The 21081-nt window shown below is 43.7% G+C and overlaps 1 protein-coding gene across 1 annotated transcript in view; it reads right to left on the bottom strand.

The window, feature by feature from the left end:
* The window catches only part of PDGFC (platelet derived growth factor C), a 412230-nt gene that overhangs the window by 99916 nt on the left and 291233 nt on the right, over positions 1-21081 (bottom strand). The window contains exon 3 of the mRNA XM_030191608.1: positions 15561-15741. Within this exon, the coding sequence (XP_030047468.1) occupies positions 15561-15741 (181 nt within the window). The remainder of the gene's footprint in view (positions 1-15560; positions 15742-21081) is intronic.

Below are 21081 nucleotides of genomic sequence, written 5' to 3'. Positions count from 1 at the left end.
GCGGACTAAGGGGCCCTTTTACTAAGCCGCGCATGCGTCTACGTGCGCCCAACCCGTGCCAAAATGGAGTTAACGCCTGTTTTAAAATTTCAGGAGGCCACCCTACAACAGTGATTTACTTATAGGTTTCTATCACAATGAAGAGTTGTGATTGCCATGTTAGCCCACTTGGAGGGGCATAATCGAAAGGCCATCTAGATGGCCGGCACCGCAAAAAGCGGTCCCGAACCGTATTATTGAAAAAGATGGCCGGCCATCTTTCGTTTCAATAATACGGCTGGGGCCAGCCAAATGTCAAAGATGGCCGGGTTTGAGATAGCCGGCATCGGTTTTCGCCCATAATGGAAACTAATGCTGGCGATCTCAAACCCAGCCAAATCCAAGGCATTTGGTTGTGGGACGAGCCAGCATTTGTAGTGCACTGGTCCCCCCCTGACATGCCAGGACACCAACCGGGCACCCTAGGGGGCACTTCTAAACATTAAAAAAAAAAATGTAAATAGCTCCCAGGTACATAGCTCCCTTACCTTGGGTGCTGAGCCCCCCAAATCCCCTCCAAAACCCACTCCCCACAAGTCTACACCATTACCATAGCCCTTATGGGTGAAGGGGGGCACCTAGATTTGGGTACAGTGGGTTTTGGGGGGGGTTGGAGGGCTCCCATTTACCACCACAAGTGTAACAGGTAGGGGGGATGGGCCTGGGTCCACCTGCCTGAAGTGCACTGCACCCACTAAAAACTGCTCCAGGGACTTGCATACTGTTGTCAGGGAGCTGGGTATGACATTTCAGGCTGGCATAGAGGCTGGCAAAAAAGTTTTTTTTTTAATTTTTTAGGTGGGAGAGGGTTGGTGACCACTGGGGGAGTAAGGGGATGTGATCCCCAATTTCCTCCGGTGGTCATCTGGTCAATTGGGACACTTTTTTGAGACTTGGTCCTGAAAATAAATGGACCAAGTGAAGCTGGCGAAATGCTCGTCAGAGCCGGCCATCTTTTTTCCATTATCAGGCGAAGCCGGCCATCTCGAAACCACGCCCAGTCCCACCCCCGTCCCGCCTTCACTACCCTGCCGAAACGCCCCCTTGAAGTTTGGCCGGCTCCGTGACGGAACGCAGTTGAAGCCAGCCAAAATCGGCTTTCGATTATACCGATTTGGCCGGGTTCGGAAGATGGCCGACGATCTCTTTCAAAAATAAGCTGGTTGGATATTTGGAAGTAAAAATAAAAAACCAAGCTGTAGGTGATACTTTCTATTGGGCTAACAATGTATCTTTGACAAGCTTTCAAGAATTATCCTCGCTTCATAAGGTCAGTGAAGAAACAATGCAATTACACTGGGGTTTTTTGCACTGTTTAAACTATTAATTCTTATAAGGAAACAACCCCTAGGGGAAGTCGTGTGTAACTACCTCTAGGAGGTGCCATTTTCCTAATGGTGATGGACTGGGCAGGATGGGCCTTGCTCTTGGCCAGAGACCCCACCCCCTGGACCATCACTGTTTTAAAAAGTAACCCCTATGGGGGTTGGAGAAGGGAGGTCAATGCTGTTCTGGGGAGGGGTCTGGTGCCATGTGGGGAGGGGGGTCCATACTCTGCAGGCCCTGGAGTATTGGGCAGTGGGAATAATGCTGCTTGCAAGGTGGCTCGCAAGCAGCGTTATTCTCTTGTTCCAGGATTCAACAACCTGTGGTACCGGGATCCTGCAAGTTGCTAAATGCCATGGGGAGTCAAGGTGCAGTAAAAGGTGAACTTTTACTACCTTAATGAATTCCCAACTAAATTAAAACTTCCAACTCTGTCTTGGACCATCCCAGCACTACCTGGATAATATCAGGATGAGCAGTAAAGATTTTCAGCAGCTCTATCTAGATATTACTGTTGAAAACCTAGGTGTGGCACTTACCTGGTAGAAGCCACTCCTAACTAGGTAACTGCCACTGAATATTGGTGCCATACTTATTTGGCGTAGCCTGTCCTAGTTTTGCAACATAATTTAGCTTTTTTTTTAGGTTTAATGCATTGTATATTGCTACAATTGCTCGCTTTGTTTAGATTTTTATTGCTGTATTATTTTAATTATTTTATCTGTTGTTTATGTTTTCTATTACCCACTTTTGAAGTGTAATAATTTAGTGAGACATAAATGATGTGAAACAATCTTATGACCTCTCTACAGGAACATACTATTTAGTAAGGATCCTAACAAAGCCATTGGGGGGGGGGGTGGAGGCAGGGACAGCTGTGTTCATTTTTTCCCTATATCTGTAGAAAAGAAAAAAGGTGAAGGAGATCAGTACAATGTCCTGCCAGATGTAATATCTGCTTGCCTTGCAGCTGGCATTTCAGTCACTAAGGGTCCTTTTACTAAGGTGCACTATTGGGCTCATTTTCGAAAGAGAAGGATGCCCATATTTCGACATAAATTGGAAGATGGGCGTCCTCACAGGGTCGTCCAAATCGGTATAATCGAAAGCTGATTTTGGACATCCCCAACTGTTTTCCATTGCAAGGACGGCCAAGGTTTAAGGCGGTGTATTGGAGGTGTAGCGAAGGTGGGACTTGGGCGTGCCTAACACATGGCGTGCCTAACACATGGACGTCCTCGACCCATAATTGACCCATAATCGACAGAAACAAGGACGTCTCTGATGAACACTTGGACGACTTTACCTGGTCGTATTTTTCTTATGACCAAGGCACAAAAAGGTACCCGAAATGACCAGATGACCACCCCTTACTCCCCCAGTGGTCACTAACCCCATCCCACCCTCAAAACACATCTTTAAAAATACTGTCAGCCTCAGATGTCATACTCAGGTCTATCACAGCAGTATGCAGGTCCCTGGAGCAGTTTTAGTGGGTGCAGTGCACTTCAGGCAGGCGGACCCAGGCCCCCCCCCCTACCTGTTACGTTTGTGGAGGAAACAGCGAGCCCTCCAAAACCCACCACAAACCCACTGCACCCACATCTAGGTGTCCCCCCCTTCACCTGTAAGGGCTATGGTAGTGGTGTACAGTTGTGGGTAGTGGGTTTTAGGGGGGGTTGGGGGGCTCAGCACATAAGGTAAGGGAACTATGTACCTGGGAGCAATTTATGAAGTCCACTGCAGTGCCCCCTAGGATGCCCGGTTGCTGTCCTGGCATGTCAGGGGGACCAGTGCACTACAAATGCTGGCTCCTCCCATGATTAAATGGCTTACATTTGGTCGTTTCTGAGATGAACGTCCTTGGTTTCGATTATCGCCGAAAATCAGAAACAACCAAGTCTAGGGACGACCAAATTTCAGGATTTGGGCGTCCCTGACCGTTTTATCGAAATGAAAGATGGACATCCATCTTGTTTCGAAAATACGGGTTTCCCTGCCCCTGGATGGGGACGTTTTGTGAGGACGTCCTCATCAAAACTTGGACGTCCCTTTCGAAAATGCCCCTCTATATGCCACACAGTCCACTGTATACCTATGGGCTACATTAAACTTAATATGAGGAAAGGAAAAAGAGGTTAGGGCTCTTCAGCTTGGAAAAGAGACGGATGAGGGGAGATATGATTGAGGTCTACAAAATCCTGAGTGGTGTAGAATGAGTAGAAGTGAATCGAGTTTTTACTCATTCCCTAAGCACAAAGACCAGGGACACTCAACGAAATTACATGGAAATACTTTTAAAACAAATAGGAGGAAATATTTTTCCCTCAATGAATAGTTAAGCTGTGCAACTCTTGCTAGCGAATCTGGGTTTAAAAAAACATGCTAACGCCTACAGCATGGCTTAGTAATCAGGGCCCTAAGAGTTTATTTTCATAAAGGCGACATCTGAGCACGTTCTCTTTTCAGCAGGAGACTTGATCCCACTTTCAAGAGTAAAGCTCATGTTGATAAAATAAGTGTTATATAGATTTTATTTATTTATTGGTATTTACATCCCACATTATCCGAAATAAGATTATCAGTTCAATGTGGCTAACATACAATTCAAGTATTATAATAAAAAGAATATTAATGACCATGTGGATGACAAGAGTAATTAGGCAGACAGGTAAACGAAAAAGTTTTAGGAGCAGTCATTATATGTAAATAGGATTACACATCTTGTAATAGAAACTTTTTAAAAAAGAAAGTTTTCAGGAATTTTGCAGAAGTTCAGATGAACAACATAAGCTTCCATCAATCAGTAAAAGAGTCTATGGGGTCTTAAATGCCTAAGGCAAAAACAAGAGTTACATTTTCAGGCTTTATTTGAAAGAAAATCCTTTTTGTGTCAGACTTTATTGCAGGTCTGAACGTTTTACTGATATATCTTGATCAGTACAGTGCTAAAATAGACCACGCAAAAATAAATATTTTGAGGCAGGAGGAGCTTAGCTGTTTTTTATCTGAATAAACTGTGATGATATATATATGGCAACATTGCATTTTCCACTTGGAATAATTCCCAGTACTCTGTAGGCATGTCATGAGGTGATACAATTTCTGAGCAAACCTTTGGGACTCTCTGGTTTAGGAATTGTACAATCCACTTAAGCCATTTCTGGTAGGCCTAATGTGGATCATTAGATATGCTAACCAGGAGTCTATATGGTCCTTTTACTAAGGTGCACAACCAGAACATAAGAACAGCCATACTGGGTCAGACCAATGGTCCATCTATCACAGCGTCCTGCTTCCAAAGGTCGCCAATCTAGGTCACAAGTACCTGGCAGAAATCCCAAACTGTAGCAAGATTCCATTCTACCAATCCCAGGGCAAGCAGTGGCTTCTCCCATGCCTATCTCAATAGCAGACTATGGACTTTTCCTCCAGGCACTTGTCCAAACCTTTTTGAAACCCAGATACGCCAACCATTGTTACTACATCCTCCGATGAGTTCCACAATTTATTCACTGAGTGAAAAAATATTTCATCTGTTAATAAAGGTAATGACTAACATTATGTTTATTGAAATATATTTAGCAGATAAAATGCAAATGAACTGTAAAAATTGTTGCTTTTTTTAAATAGCAACTATTTGTTATTACCATATATACTCAAATATAAACCAAGATTTATGGGCGAAAAAGGTCTAAAAATGGGACTCTCGATTTATATTCAAGTCTCTCTCCCTTTCTCCACCCATGCAGTGACCGACATGTCTTTTTCCATCTCCCCCTCCTCTCCTACTGCACTGCCCAGAATTTCTTTCTCAACCCCACAGTGAGTGGCAAATTATTTTCCATCAACCCCCCCCCCCCCCCCCCCCCCCCCCCCCCGGGCAAGTAATTTTCCAACAACCCCTACGAGGCAGGTCATTTTCTCACAACCCTCCCGGAGCAAGTCATTTTCCCACAACTCCTCCAGGTCAAGTAATTTTTCAATAACCCTCACTACACTCACACACACACATACACACTGTGGTGACTGGAATTTCTTCCTGTTCCCCCGATGTCTGTCATTTTACTTCCTATCTCCTTCTCTGCATTGTTGCATTTCCGACCTCCAGCTGACATTGACAAAGAAAGCTGTGCGTTAGGCAGGTGCAGAGCCGGTAGGCCTTAAGCACAGGCAGATGCTCAAGGCTCTGCACCTGCCCAGCGCGGGGCTTTCTTTTTCAGCATCAGCCGGAGGTTGGAACTGCAGCAATGCAGAGGAGGAGGTAGGAAGTAAAATGACGGACATTGGGGAAGAGGAAAAAATTCCAGTGACGTGTGTGTGTGTGTGTGTGTGGGGGGGGGGTTGTGGGAAAAAGACATGACGGACACTGTAGGGTGGTGGAAGAAATTTTGGATACCACAGTTGTGTGGAAGAAGATATTCCGGTCACCACAGGGGTGGGGTGGGGGGGGGGGGGGAGGAGGACAGAAATGGTAGTGGCAGTGGCGTAGGAAGGGGGGGCGGTCCGCCCCGGGTGCACGCCGCTGGGGGGTGTCGGCTCCGCGCTGGTGCACTGCCCTCTCTGCCCCGGAACAGGTTACTTCCTGTTCCGGGACAGAGAGAGCAGTGCACCAGCGCGGAGCTGACACACCCCAGCAACGTGCAGTCGGGGCGGATCGCCCCTCCCACCCGTCCCTCGCCGCAGGTATGCGCTCCGGGGGAGGTGCGCTCCAACGGGAGGAGGGTGCGCCGTGCTGCACCCGGGGGGGGGGGGTGCGCAGCGGCGACCCGCCCCGGGTGTCAGCTCCCCTCGCTACGGCTCTGGGTAGTGGTAAGCAGTATGATTTCTTTTTACAAATTGTTGAAGACACATTTATGTGTGTAGGCATGGGGTTAATATGTTAATTTCTTTCATTTGTTTTATTCCAAAAAACTTTTTATTGAAGTAAAAGAGAAAAAAAATAACAATATATGAAAATAGAAAATATGCTAATTTCTGTACATTTTAATTTTAGTTTATTTTGTCTTTTGTAATTTGACTTTTATTTTGTTTAGATTTTGCTTATGGATGTTTTTACTGTAATCCGCTTAGCTATAGGCAGAATATACATTTTTAAATAAATAAATAAAAAGAGCGAGGGAGGAAGGCAAGGGCAAAAATGCTATACACTATGGGGGAATGAGGACAAGGAGAAATGCATGACACCACAGGGGAGGGGAGGAGGAGAGAAACATTGGAATATAACCCCCCCCCCCCCCCCGTCTATATCTGGGTTAATAGTTTTCCCCTCTTTTTTTTAGGGGAAACCTGTTATCTCAGTTTATACTTGGATATGTTTATTTCGAGTATATACAGTAGTTTGCAAGCAACTATGCTACATTTGATGGGTAAATATTGAATTTCAGGGTTTCAGTGGTCTGGGCTGAATAAATCAAACCTGAAAGAAATCATACTTAAACTGTAATTACTCTATTCTGGAAAGAGACTCTCTGACGTCCAGACATTGCATATGATTTCACTTTTACAAGCATAATGAGGAACTAAATGCTGGGAGATGCCAATAGTTTGACAGTAGCCTAAGATCCTGGAAAAACTGCAGAGAGCACAATAGACTTTTAGTCTACATTCTTCAAGAAATGTATGAGAAAAATAATGATAAAACGTTTAAGGATGAGCCAACTAAATAATAATGAAAAAATGAATGACATGCTGTATCAGCTCGGCGAATTCAAGAAGTGCATTGAAAGACTATGATGTGTTGACAGGGATCGTATTCACAGTAAGTCTATCATCAGCAAAGAGGTCTCAAAGCAACAATATCAACTTTACATCATTCAACTGACAAATTAACATACTGAAGATCAGGGAAGAGATTTTTTTTCACAGTAGAGTGGGGGTTGCAATAAAAAGTTATTTGATTTCAAAATAATGCAAACTAAACTAAAAATTAAAAAACAAGACAAGAATAAGATGAGGAAAACAAAGGAAATAATACTGCCAACAAACAGATATGTCAACACTTTGAGTGATGAAACCAGTGCTAATGATCTTACAGGAAAGTTACCCCCTGGATTTTATGGGGCTCATTTTCAAAGCACTTAGACTTTCAAAGTTCCATAGGTTACTATCCATCTCATTTTTTCAAAGTGATCACCGGCCATTTCCCGACATAAATCGGGAGATGGCTAGCGATTTCTTAAAAGCGGCGAAATCGGTATAATCGAAAGCGGCATTTTTGACAGCAAATGCCGTACCCACCTCCATGACAGCAGAATGTGTTCTATCCTCTGACAGCCTTTCTCTGGTTGTGATGTGGCTCTCAGGTGAGTGTGACACCTTTTCTGTTAGGTGCACTGCAGAGTCACATCAGCAATGCATTGTGGTGGGTGTAGGGTAGTAGGCTCTACTCCCATGGTGCTTTTCCCCCTGCTAACTGGGTCACAGTGTGTCCAGTTTTGTTTCCGGTAATCCATGAGGTAGTGGCCATTTTTGTCAGCCACTTTTAGATCCCTTTCATGTGTTACCCACGTTAGAGAACTTAGTTATAACCTTGAATGTAGCTGAAAGAGGGCATTGTACACTATTCTGCCAGCTCTGACCTACTGCTAATCTCAGTACCAGGGAGACTCTTTACCAGTGGGGCATAACCTCTGATCTGCAGTTAACTGTGAGTAAACGTACTTATTCAAATAAAGGACTTTTTCAAAGAGATTAGTCTTCAGGTGTCAACTGGTGTGCCAAGGTTCTACAGCAACAACAAGTCCTAGAGGCCTGCGTGTATGCAGGTCCCTGGAGCACTTTTAGTGGGTACCGCAGTGCATTTAAGGCAGGCGGACCCAGGCCCCCCCTACCTGTAACACTTGTGCTGGTAATGGGAGCCCTCCAAAACCCACTGTAACCACATGTAGTTGCCCCTTCACCCCTAAGAGCTACGGTAGTGTTGCACATGTGTGGGTAGTGGGGTTTTGGGGGGCGGGGGGTTGGGGGGCTCAGCACCCAAAGCAAGGGAGCTGTGCTTGTGGGAACCTTTTCTGAAGTCCACCGCACTGACCCCTAGGGTGCCCAGTTGGTGTCCTGGCATGTGAGGGGGACCAGTGCACTACAAATGCTGACTCCTTCCACGACCAAATGTCTTGGATGTCGCGGGGTTGGAGATCGCCAGCATTTTTTTCCATTATCGCTGAAAAACAAAACCGGCGATCTCAACCCCGGCGAACTCTGGCATTTGGCCGGGCTAAACCGTATTATCGAAAAAAAGATGGCCGGCCATCTTTTTCGATAATACGGTTCCGGACAGCTGTAGTGCTGCCACTTTGCCGGCGATCTATTTGGCCGGCGACGTTCGATTATACCCCTCCACGGGGCCCTTTTATTAAAGGGTTGGCATGCAGCAACGGCCTTGCCATGCGCCAATCTGGAACTACCCCAGGTACCCAGCAGTAGTTTCCACCTCCAGCACACACCATTTCTGGAGCTACAAAAATATATTCTATTTTTGTAGTACCAGGGCTTACCCGATGGTAATCAGGCAGCACTGTGCACTACACAGTTACCGCTGGGTTAGCGTAGGAGCCCCTACCACCATCCCAATAGCTGGCGGTAAGGACTCCCTCCCCAAAATGACCACTCAGTAAGTGCTTCACTTACTGCATGGCCATTTCTTTTCCTACAAAAAAGACAGCCTTTTACCCACTGCAGTAAAAGGGGTCCTTAATGCATGTCAAAAACACATGCTGATGCTAGCACAGGCCCCATTTTATGGCAGCTTAGTAAAGGGGCCTATTTAAACTTTGTAAGTCTAAGTGCTTTGAAAATACATCTCTATATATGACACCCAGATTTGGGCATGCTCCCAAAATACATGCGCAACTTAATTGGCTAATGAGCAATTAACCATCAATAATTGGGGCTAACAACCAATTATTGATGTTAACTGGCACTAATTAGGATTGGCGTACGCATCTGGTTACAAGGTACTTAAATCCCATAGCACACAACTGAAAAGGGGGCATGGGCAGGTCAGGGGCATTCCAAATATTTGTGGGGTCCTTTTACTAAGCTGCGGGCCATTTTTCCCATGTGCCAAAGCCATTTTTTCTACAGTGGGTAAAATGGCCCCCTCCCCCCCCAAAAAAAAAAAATTGGCCATGTGGTAGGGAGAACTTACCACCACCTAAGGGCTCCCGCAGTAACCCATCGGTAACCAATTACTGCCGGGTTAGCACTGCGCTAGACAAAAATAAATTTAAGGGAAGTGCTGGAAATAGCTCATGCTCAACCTAGAATTACCGCCAGTGGTCACGGTTCGATGGTAGTTCAGTTTTAGCATGCAGTAAGCTCACATTGGGCTTACCGCTGCTTTGTAAAAGAGCTCCTGTATGCATTGTAACAGAATTACGTGTCCCTGCGCCCAACTTGGGTGCCAGTATTTACAGCAGGTGTAAGTCTGGTATCCAGAGTTTGGATTCAGGAATCAGCATTAAGTGTTATTCTCTAAAGAGCACATAGCCTTTATAGCCGGCATGTTTAAAAAGTGAGGTGAAGGAAACTATTAGAACTAAAAGAAAATCCTTCAGAAAATGGAAGAAGGATCCGAATGAAAATAATACGAAACAGCATAATGAATGGCAAGTCAAATGCAAAGCGCTGATAAGGAAGGCAAAGAGGGACTTTAAAAAAAAGACTACCTTGGAGCCAAAAACACTTAGTAAAAATGTTTTTTTAGGTACATTAAAAGCAAGAAGCTAGCAAAAGAATCAGTTGGATTGCTAGATGACTGAGGGGTAAAAGGGGCACACGGGGAAGACAAAGACATAGCGGAGAGATTAAATGAATTCTCTGCTTCGTTCTTCACCGAGGAAGATTTGGGAGAGATATCAGTGCCAGAAATGGTATTCAAAGATGTCGGAGTCAGAGAAACTGAATGAAATCTCTATAAACCTGGAGGAAGTAATGGCACAATTTGACAAATTGAAGAGTAGAAAATCTCCTGGACCAGATGGTATTCATCCCAGACTACTGATAGAATTGAAATTTGCAGAACTATTGTTAGTAATATGCAATTTATCTTTAAAATCAAGCATGGAACTGGAAGATTGGAGGGTGGCCAACGTAACGCCGATTTTTCAAAAAAGTTTCCAGAAGAGATCTTGGAAATTACAGACCGGTGAGCCTGACATTGGTGCTGGGCAAAATGGTAGAGCCTATTATAAAAAACAAAATTACAGAGCATCGTCAAAAACATGGACTAATAAAACAAAGCCAACATGGATTTAGTGAACAGAAATCTTGCCTCACCAATCTATTACATTTCTTTGAAGGGGTGAACAAACATATGGAGAAAGGTGAGCCGGTCGATATTGTGTATCTGGATTTTCAAAAGGTGTTTGACAATGTACCTCATGAAAGACTTCAGAGGAAATTGGAGAGTCATGGGATAAGAGGTAGTGTCCTATTGTGGATTAAAAACTGGTTAAAAGATAGAAAACAAAGAGTAGGGCCTTCACCTAGTTTCTCTCTTGATCGCACATATTCTCTCTCTCGCCCCCCCCCCCCCCGAGACTTCACCTAGTCTCACTCACACATACCCTTCCCCTCAACCTTCACCCAATCTCTCTCTCTCACCTAATCCCAAGCCTTCACCCAGTCTCTCTCTCTCTCTCAAATTCCCCATCCCTTGCTCTGTCTCAAATATCCCCCAGCCTTCACCCTGTCTCTCTCTCTCCTATTCCCCAACCCCAGCTTTCTCTCCCTCTTTCTCTGACACTGCCCTCACTTTGAAGGCTGCATTCGCAGAAGAAACCACATGCTTCCTTTCACCCACTGTGATTTGGTTCTCTATGTAAACTTGAGCAGCAGTGCAGCACAGTACAGAAAGTTCAGACTGGCCTTGGGGTTTCATGTCCCACAAGACTTGAAATTGAGAGACTTGCCGAACTTCCTACACCGTGCAGCTCAAGTTTACATAGAGTCAAGCTACAGTGTAAATGCAGGAAATGCACCATTTGAGGCAGCTCTTCGAAATCCTGGGCACCAACGTACAATTTCTAGGCGCCATGGCGACCTGGCGACCTGGTGCCTGGGATTTCTAGAGCCCTGTTTTTACACAATTAATTAATCCGATCATTATTGAGGAGGCGGCAGTCAGCGCATTTCTTTAAATGCTGACCACTGATGCCGGCTAATTCAGACCCAAATATTCAATAGCAGGATCTATCTGAGCACTGCAGCAACAACAGCAGATCACCAAATAGCTAGAAAGTAGCAGTAGAATAAAGGCTTAATGCACAAATACAGATATAAAGTGGCTCGACGTGGTCACATTTCACCTTCAAGGCTGTGTCAGGGGCATACTAAAGGAGAATAAAGCAAAACTTGCTTGCAACTAGAGCAACAAAGGGCATTTGTGCACAACACCTCTTCAAACAGAGCAACTATGTTTAATCCACTGTTAGAACTTTTATTTGCTGCTCTGTTTGAAGAGGTGCTGTATACAAGTGATGGCTGGTTATTTGCCCTTTGCTGCACTACAAGGAAGCAAGTTTTGCAACATTCCCCTCTAGGTGCACATAAAAGTTTAACAGTGCATTAAGCTTGGTTGCTCTGTTTGAAGAGGTGTGTGCAAAAGTGCTGGCTGGCTATTTGCCCTTTGTTGCTCAAGAGGGAAGCAAGTTTTGCTATATTTCCCTCTAGGTGGCACATAAAAGATTTACAGTGCTTTAAGGTCCTGATGCTCAAAAGTAAACATGGATGCTGGAGGCCATTAGCGCCGTACCAGTGCCCTCGTTTACCTGCACAGAATGTCCAGAGGCCTGGAGTGCAGGAATAGATGAGCGTGCAGACGAATAGCATGCTAATATAGTCAAACTCATGTTTAATGAGGTCATTTTGTATTCCTCCCCAGTGCTCAGAAAACAGCATCCAAAACAAAACTGCCTTACCGCTGAAAAAAAATAATGCCAGGTCAGAGCAGGCATTAGGATGTTGGAAGAGAGGATTTCTCATGATTCTCATGCTTCTCTCGTGATTCTTTCTGCAAAATCTGCCAGTTTTAATTGCTTTTGGGAGCGGAAGGAAGCTCGTGCAATTCCCTTAAGCGCTGGTCGTGAGAAACAGCAAACCCAAGAGAAAGCACACATTGGTGTCTATTTCCTGTGTCTAAATTTAAAGCGTCCATGTTAAAAAAAATTTTTTAAACACTTATATTATATTTTACCAGGCTCATGCGCACAGGAGCCGAGCTTACTGTGGACCTCTTCTGCTCATGCCGTAAGCACAATCCTCCCACCAAACTCCCTAATGCTCAATGCTATGAGCACGCCTATATTTGCATCTCATTAGTGTTGAGCATTAGGGCGTTGTTCTGTGCTGATCTGGAGGTATTTTTATGGCGTTATTCAGAACAGTGCTACAGTTTTGAACGTTGGGGCCTAAGCTTGGTTACTCTGTTTAAAGAGTTGTTGTACACAAGTGCTGACTGGCTATTTGCCCTTTGTTGCTCTAGAGGGAAGCAAGCTTTGCTATATTCCCTCTAGTATGCACCTGACACTAAACGTGGTAGCATTTTCCATAGAAAGGAACGAGATCATCATAACAAGCTAAGGAGAGGTAGGCTCAAAAAGAATATGACAAACTGATCTTTCACTAAGGAGACAGTAGAATCTGGGACCAATTTCCAGCAGTGGCAAAATGCTAGCATGCATGAGAAACACATAGGGCTTCATTGCTAAACTGTGTTACCATGATAGTACACGCTCATATAGTTAACGTATTATCAATAAATAAATTGCACTCAATAAAATGGTATTTGCATTCACATTTGTAGCGAGCATGATCACATAGCTCTTAATTGTTTAAACTAGCTTATGAGCCATAGATTTTAATTTTACTTCCGCAAACTACTGAAGACCCATCTTTTCAACAAGGCATACCACAAAGACCAACAAATGTGAATCCCTCCACATATATCCGGAACTGTCTTACAATATTTGCTTGCTATATTACTACCATGTTTTATCATTATCATGTTCCCCTATATCCTTTTGGAACACAAAATGTCTATTTACTTATTTATTTCCACCATTCATGATGTATTGTAAGCCACATTGAGCCTGCAAAGAGGTGGGAAAATGTGGGATACAAATGCAATAAATAAATAAATGAATGAATAAGCATGTCGTAATTGCTTGATAATAGGTCATTTGAAGGTTGACTTCCAATTGATAGCTTTTTTTTTTTCTCAATCAAACTGTTCAACGGATGATCAGTATGCTGTCAAAGTTTCCCAGACTGGGTGCTTGGGACCCTCACAACCAAGCTTAGTTTTCAGAGTAAACAAAATACGCAAATGTATCTGTTCTTTAGATCAGTAACATTCAAGCACAGCTCTCAAATATTTACTGTAGATATCAGTAAAATTTATAGCTGAAGTTTGAGGTACTCTACCAAGGACCACTGGTGACTGGGGATGGGGGAGAATTATAGTAAAGTAACCCGTATTTTGCTTCCCTATCATAATTTGCATTTGAGGCCTTCTTACTTAAAAGATGGGGTCCTCTTGCAGAAGGTGAACTTATTAATGATCTTATAGAATCCATAGTGAGCATCCTTCCACTCCACCTACATATGTTTATTTACATCCCCACTACTTTTACTTTTTGCGATGGCATTTTCAACTTGCGCCTCTTATGTGGGGAAGGAGATGAGAGGTAAAGTGATCCATGCCTAACATCTAAGTATATGAGAATTTCTGTAAAAATTCCCCGATGATCATTTCTCACCACTTTCCTGCTGCTTCTCTAAATCTAATTCATTATGGTCAGTTAGGATAGAGGAGTATCTTTCTTCAACACAAAGCTCAGCAGAGACCATCCACAGGTCACAGCTGGAAGGAAGCGGTTGAGAAACATCTGTACGTAGGTAACTTGTAAACTGCAAGAACGTTTTTAATGAAACTGAAGGAAGGCTATATGAGGAATTTCTAAAAATGCCTTCCCTCAGCATATAAACTGTGAAGGACATAAAATCTGAGTTTTGAATTAACGCTTTGAAGCTGGATGTACTACTGTACAGAGGGTGAACACAATGCAAGATCTATAGCGAGCATTAAGCAATCAATCTGAGAGACTTGAGGTCATACTCCACATACCCTGGCTTAGGAATGAGGTTCATTCTTGTCACAGTATGCACCAAACCAGGGGAGTAGCCAGACAGCAGATTTTGGATGGGCCTAGGCAAGAAGTGGGTGGGCACCAAGTGTTCTCCCCTCCCCCACCACCAAAAAAATATCTCAGCTGGCGGGAAAATGCTTCTCTCCACCTTGGCAGTCTGCAGCAGGCATGCACTGAAAACTGAGCATGCGCAGGTGCCACTATCGTGGAGAGCAGCGTTTTTGTTACCATCAGGGGGAAGTCTTCAGCTGGTGGAGCTTGGGATCCTCACCAGCTACTGCTAAACATGTGCTACTGTTGGGTGGGCCTGAGCCCTAAGTAGGTGGGCCCCGGCCCACCCAGGCCCACCGGTGGCTACGCCACTGCACCAAACTAACCCATTTGGACAAATTGGAAACTGAGAAAGGAAGCACAGACACAGCAACAGTGGGGTGTGGATTGACAGTAACTGACAAACTCATGATTGGTTTAATCTACAACATTAGGATCCACTGAAAAATGAAATATTCTGTAACACTGCATACAAAAAAGAAAAAAAATACTGCTTAACAGCAATTCAGTACAAGCTTTCAGGAGTTTAGCAGTGCCCTATGCTTAGACTGAGGAATTTATACATCTGTTACTTCAATCCTTCCCATGAGAGCATGGCAGCTTTTTTGCGTAGTATTTCCCAATAAATTCTGGAAAGCCAGGATTCCCAGTGTATAAGACAGCCGGTTCTCCAAACCTGCTGCATCTTTCACAAACTGGAAAGGGTCCTTGAATTATTTTTGCATTTATACTTACTGGGTACTTTTATGACCACATGAACTACTGAACCCACATCTTCCCCATATAAAGCCATCCATGACAACCTCAGGAACATTTGGTTAGTTATGATGCAGAAATGAAATTCCAGACCTCAGACAACTGTTTTTCTTTCATTAACATTTTTCATTTTTCAGCTAAAAGCAACCAACCTCAGGCGTATCAAATTACAAGCAGGGAGGCTTGCTTGGTTTTTGTCCCTGGTAGGGTCAGAGCCTTGAAAGGATTATTACTTACTGGCATGAGCAAAGAGTAATGAATGCAGAATCCAGGTTCAGAAGGAAAATATTCATCAGACACAAATCGTATCCTGATCTGGTTCGCTTTGGACAACTGTTTGCCTGGCACACTGCTGGAACCACACCAGCGCCCCAGAATGGTGCCATCGCTGGGCTCCTCAATCTCCACGAAATCATACCTAGAGACAAAAAAAAAAGAAAAAAAAAACATTCACTGAACAGAAGGATCTAGAAGCAGACAGCTGGCTACTTTACCCCAGATATTCAGCCTGCAGAAGTCAGAGGTTTTAAAACCACTGACGGTCATGGCTGAATTAGATCTGAATATTCAATGTCAGGCCTAGTCGGGCCACCATCATTGATTATCTGGGTCATGTGCAGGCTGGCAACAGTTGTCAGGATACTGGTGAACATTCAGTATGCATATTTCAGCTACCAATCCACAGTCTACGTGTCTGTTTGATTTTTTAATTACAATGGCACTAAAAGTTACTGTAAATCTTTGGAAGGATGGCAGTGATATGCATGTTGTTTTATGGTGGCAATGAGTTTGTTTACTTAGAAAATATGAGAAGATATTAGAGGAAAGGGGCTTACTGGTACCTAAGCGAAGAAGCAAGTGGGAGTAGTTGGATCATTATATGTTGATTGAAGCTTGAGAGGTTTTATGGTTTTTCCTTATTGTGAATTGTTAATGATATTGTTTTGTACATTTTATTCCGTTGGTTTTGTAATTAACTTTTGCATTAAATAGTAAACATATTCAAACAGAGGATACTGGTAACATTCAGACTGGTGCTCAGACAGCTAATTCCCTGGATTCTACATAGCGCAACTGAAATTGTGCATGCAAATCCGGTCATATTCTGGATTTGTGCACGCAATTTAATTACTTAACAAGCAATTATTGACTAATTGGAATTTATGAGCACAACTTGCTAGGCTTATTCTGTAAAGTGGTGTACGTAAATTATGGAATGGGTGGAGTGTGAGCATTGCAAAAAACCTACGCACACAGTTACAGAATACACCTGCTCCGCACTTAGCTGCCGAGAGGGGGGGGCAGGGGGGACAAAATTCCCTGGGCCCGGGCCTCCAAGCAGCGTTGCTTTCACGGATGTGACACTGCGATTTCAATGCAGGGGGCCCGGCCCGGTAGCGGACGGAGGGGGAAGCGGCGGCGGTGGCGACCTCAGAGGGGGTGGAGGGAGGAGCGGCGGCCTCGGGGGGGGGGGGGGGCCTTGCCCCAGGCCCAGCCCAGTATCTCAGCGGCCCTGGCTACGTGCCTAACTTAGGTGCCGGTATTTACACCAAGCACACATGGATACGCCTAGAGTTAGGTGCAAGTATGGCTACTAGGCGTTTTCTTTGAACCGCAACTATATCTAGGCGTGATTTACAGAATACGCCTAGGCGGAAATATTTTTGGTGTCAATTTTTCAGATGCTATATATAGAATCTAGTATTAAGCAGGTAAAGTTAGGACAACATTTATGCACCTATTCAGTTAGTGGACTGAAAATTGCCGCTAACTGGGTAAATATTTGCTCCACCCTGGCTCCACCGCTGGCACTAACTGGACAGTGCAGTGGCGGCCATAGCCTAAATTCAGTGAAACTGTTTGGTTAAGTGCTGCTAAATATCAGTGGTAGAGCTGGCCAACACGATTTAACCAAGCAGGATGCTCTCCTGCCGGTTAAGGGGCCCTTTTACTAAGTCGCGTAGGCGCGTACCCGTGTCAGTTTTGAACTACTGCCCAGTTACCGCATAGCCCGGGCGATAATTTCATTTTTTACGTGCATCCGCTACGCCCGCCAACCAGGCAGTAATCAGCATTGTATGTGTGCTGACAACTACTGCCCAGTTAACGTGTGAAACCTTACCGCTAAGTCAATGGGTGGCGGTAGGGTCTCAGGCCCAAAATGGACGCACGCCAATTTTCATTTTGCCGCACCTCCATTTTTGGCCATAGAAAAAAAGGCCTTTTTTTGCAGGTGCGCTGAAAAATGGACCTGCGCGCATCCAATACACATGTCTACACCAGCGCAGGACATTTTTCAGTGCACCTTAGTAAAAGGACCCCTAAATCTTTTTGAATATCCACCCCTTGGATGCTTGTTCTCAGATACTGTAGAGAAACGTTTCCTTCTCAGCTAACGATACACTAAGTTCTAGATTCAAAGCAAGGATTCCTTGGCATCTAGCCTACCATTTGTGCTCAGTTTTAGAACATCTAATAAACAAATACTGAAATTGCTCTGCTGGTGAATATTATAGATTCCCCAGAAAGAGAGAGCAAGATAATTTGATGGAATGCAGATAGGTCACGGATACTGAATCATATTGTAGGCGCCTTCTGTGTGTCGTGCATACATAGATGTGACCTATGTTAACTTGAAAGTTGCAGAGTGGAAGATTTTGTGATAGTGCATTATAGCATGTGATCCAACATTACTGCATGATATGGTATATCTTAAGATATCAGCCTTACAACTAAATCAGATATATGGAAATGTCCAAGGCTGCCACCAGCATTCTAAGTCACAAAAGGTTGTCTTACTGTGACTATTAAAATTTTGTACAAGTTAAAAGCATGAAAGAAATAGCGGTCATACACTGGCTTATGCTCTGATCCCACATGAGGGGATGTAGATGCTTTTAATTATATAATTGTGCAAACAGTCATACCTATAGAAATTTCAGACTTGCAAGATTTAGAAACTTGTATGAAGGCTCTCCACCGACCAACATTAAAACTGAGAACAATACATTCAAAACAGACTGCAAATACGTTAGTTTAAATACAGTCCGCCCAATATTCAAAGTAAATTTTAGCAGGCATGACAGGCTCCTGCCTGCTTAAATCATTTGAAGCAGTCCTACTGCCAATATACAGCAGTACTTAACTGGGCAATGCTGCTGAATATCGGCTCTGACTGGCCATGTCAAAAGTGGGCAGGTCAGGGATGGTACAGGGAGCTGGGGGAGGAACCAGAAGTTATTCTGGTGATAGCAATAATCAGTGTTGGCAACCATATTATAGCAAGACATATTTATCCAATCCTAACCTAGCCAAGATAATGTTGAAGCACCTTTCTGACCTCATTTTTTTTATTTGTACCCCACTCTTTCCCACTCATGGCAGGCTCAATGCAGCTTAGGTACTTATTTGTACCTGGGGCAATGGAGGGTTAAGTGATTTGCCCAGAGTCACAAGGAGCTGCAGTGGGAATTGAACTCACTTCCCCAGGATCAAAGTCCACTGCGCTAACTACTAGGCTACTCCTCCACTAGCAGCATTCCATGTAGAAGCCTGCCTTTGCAGATCAGCAATGCGGCCGCGCAGGACTCACAGAAACAGAAGCCTGCGCAGCCGCTTCTACATGGAATGTTGCTAGTGGAATAGAAACATTCCATGTAGAATCTCAAATAGCAGTAACAGAATCTCAATAGTAGCAACATTCCATCTAGAATCTCCAATAAGGAAAGGGAGATGGGGCTTGATATACAGCCTTTCTGAGTTTTTTTGCAACTGCATTCAAAGCGGATTACATATATTCAGGTACTTATTTGTACCTGGGGCAATGGAGGGTTAAGGGACTTGCCCAGGAGCTGCCTGTGCCTGCAATGGGAATCGAACCCAGTTCCCCAGGACTAAAGTCCACCACTCTAACCACTAGGCCACTCCTCCACTCTGCCTTATTGTGTCACTCCTGTTACTCTACGCTATTTATCTATATGTTCCATCTTTGCTTACACCTTATGCTGTCTATTAAAATGTTGTATTGTGTTGGCATTATAATGTAGCATACCATGCCATCATTTGTAGTGTTGTTTGAATAATTTTATTGCTGTAATTGTCTATTGCTTATGTTTGACTTATTCTTGCTGTACAGTGCCTTAAGCGAATTCCTTCAAAAAAGCAGTAAACAAATCCTAATAAATAAATATAGCTAACCAGACAAATTTCGGACAGCCTCGGGAGGGCATTCTACATATCCACCACCCTCTCCGTGAAAAAATACTTCCTGACGTTAGTCCTGAGTCTGCCCCCCTTCAACCTCAATATGGAAAAAGAAGCCAGCAGATCAATATAACATCAAAAAGATTTTATTGAAGATACCGCATGTAAACAAATTGCCCGACACAGGCCGTGTTTCGCCCACCAAGGGCTGCGTCAGGGGCTACAATAAACAAACAGATTGAATTATAATAAATAAAACATCAAATTTAAAATATAAAAACAACATACTTAAAATATAAAAACAACATACCACCATAGAAACTTGATGTTTTATTTATTATAATTCAATCTGTTTGTTTATTGTAGCCCCTGACGCAGCCCTTGGTGGGCCAAACACGGCCTGTGTCGGGCAATTTGTTTACATGTGGTATCTTCAATAAAATCTTTTTGATGTTATATTGATCTGCTGGCTTCTTTTTCCATATTGGATTTTGCAGATCGTTTGCCTTGTTGTTTTTTGGGCCCCTTCAACCTCAATTCATGTCCTACCGCCTTCCCGTCTCTGAAAAAGGTTCGTTTGCGGATTAATACCTTTCAAATATTTGAACGTCTGTATCACGTCACCCCTGTTTCTCTTTTCCTCCAAGGTATACATGTTCAGGTCAGCAAGTCTCTCCTCGTACGGTTTGCAACGCAAATAAACCACCAGCAGCAAAAATACTGCCCTGGAAGCACAAGACTAAACCCCAACAAATACAAGAAAAAGAATTGAATTCTTATGTAACTAGCCCAAGCTGTTTTGTTCAACTCTACACAGAGGAACAAGTAGTACACTGCCCCCCTTCTCTAACACCCAAACAATGAAATAAGGTTGCTGAAGAAGAAATTCCACAAAGTAGTCAACCAATAATTTTCCTGAAAGGGTTAGATTAAGTTTTTCTTCTTTCTTTCTGACTTCATCTTCGGTAAAGTTAATCTTTATACTGCATCCCAGTTCCTAAGGAAGGATGTCCAGCCATAAATTCTTAGGCTGCGTGTTTATGCAAGTTTGGCTCATGGAATTAATAACTCTGTTTACAAGCCCAGTGGTTTATTTCACTTAGTAAAAACTGAGCACACGGGACAGGCTAATTAAATATAGTTCTAGTGTGCACTTGGTTTACACTTCTGTTAAAATAAGAAAACACAGTCTGCTAACTACTTTATCATGATTGCATCTTTTGCCAAGCAGCTTCCTTCTGCATTTTCGGGTTAGAAACTCAGTCTCAATCTGCTCAATCTAGGAGGCTGTGAGCTTCCATTTATAGTTATTGAGAGCTAGTTCCTCATTTCTGATCTCTCAACTCTTCTTACAAGGCCACTGCTACATCTGCTGTCAGTAAGGGGTCAAAGACCATGTATCATTCTGGACCCCAATACATCCAAAATCCTGAGGTTGACTAGCGGAGTGGAGCAGTAGCTTAGTGGTTAAAGCACCAATCTTGACATTCAGAGGTGGCTGTTTGAAATCCCACTGCTGCTCCTTGTGATCTTGGGCATTGCCTCTGGTACAAAA

The sequence above is a fragment of the Microcaecilia unicolor genome, chromosome 2 (genome assembly GCF_901765095.1).
Source record: "Microcaecilia unicolor chromosome 2, aMicUni1.1, whole genome shotgun sequence".
In the NCBI taxonomy this organism is placed as follows: Eukaryota; Metazoa; Chordata; class Amphibia; order Gymnophiona; family Siphonopidae; genus Microcaecilia; species Microcaecilia unicolor.
This window is presented reverse-complemented; position numbering and strand designations above follow the sequence as displayed.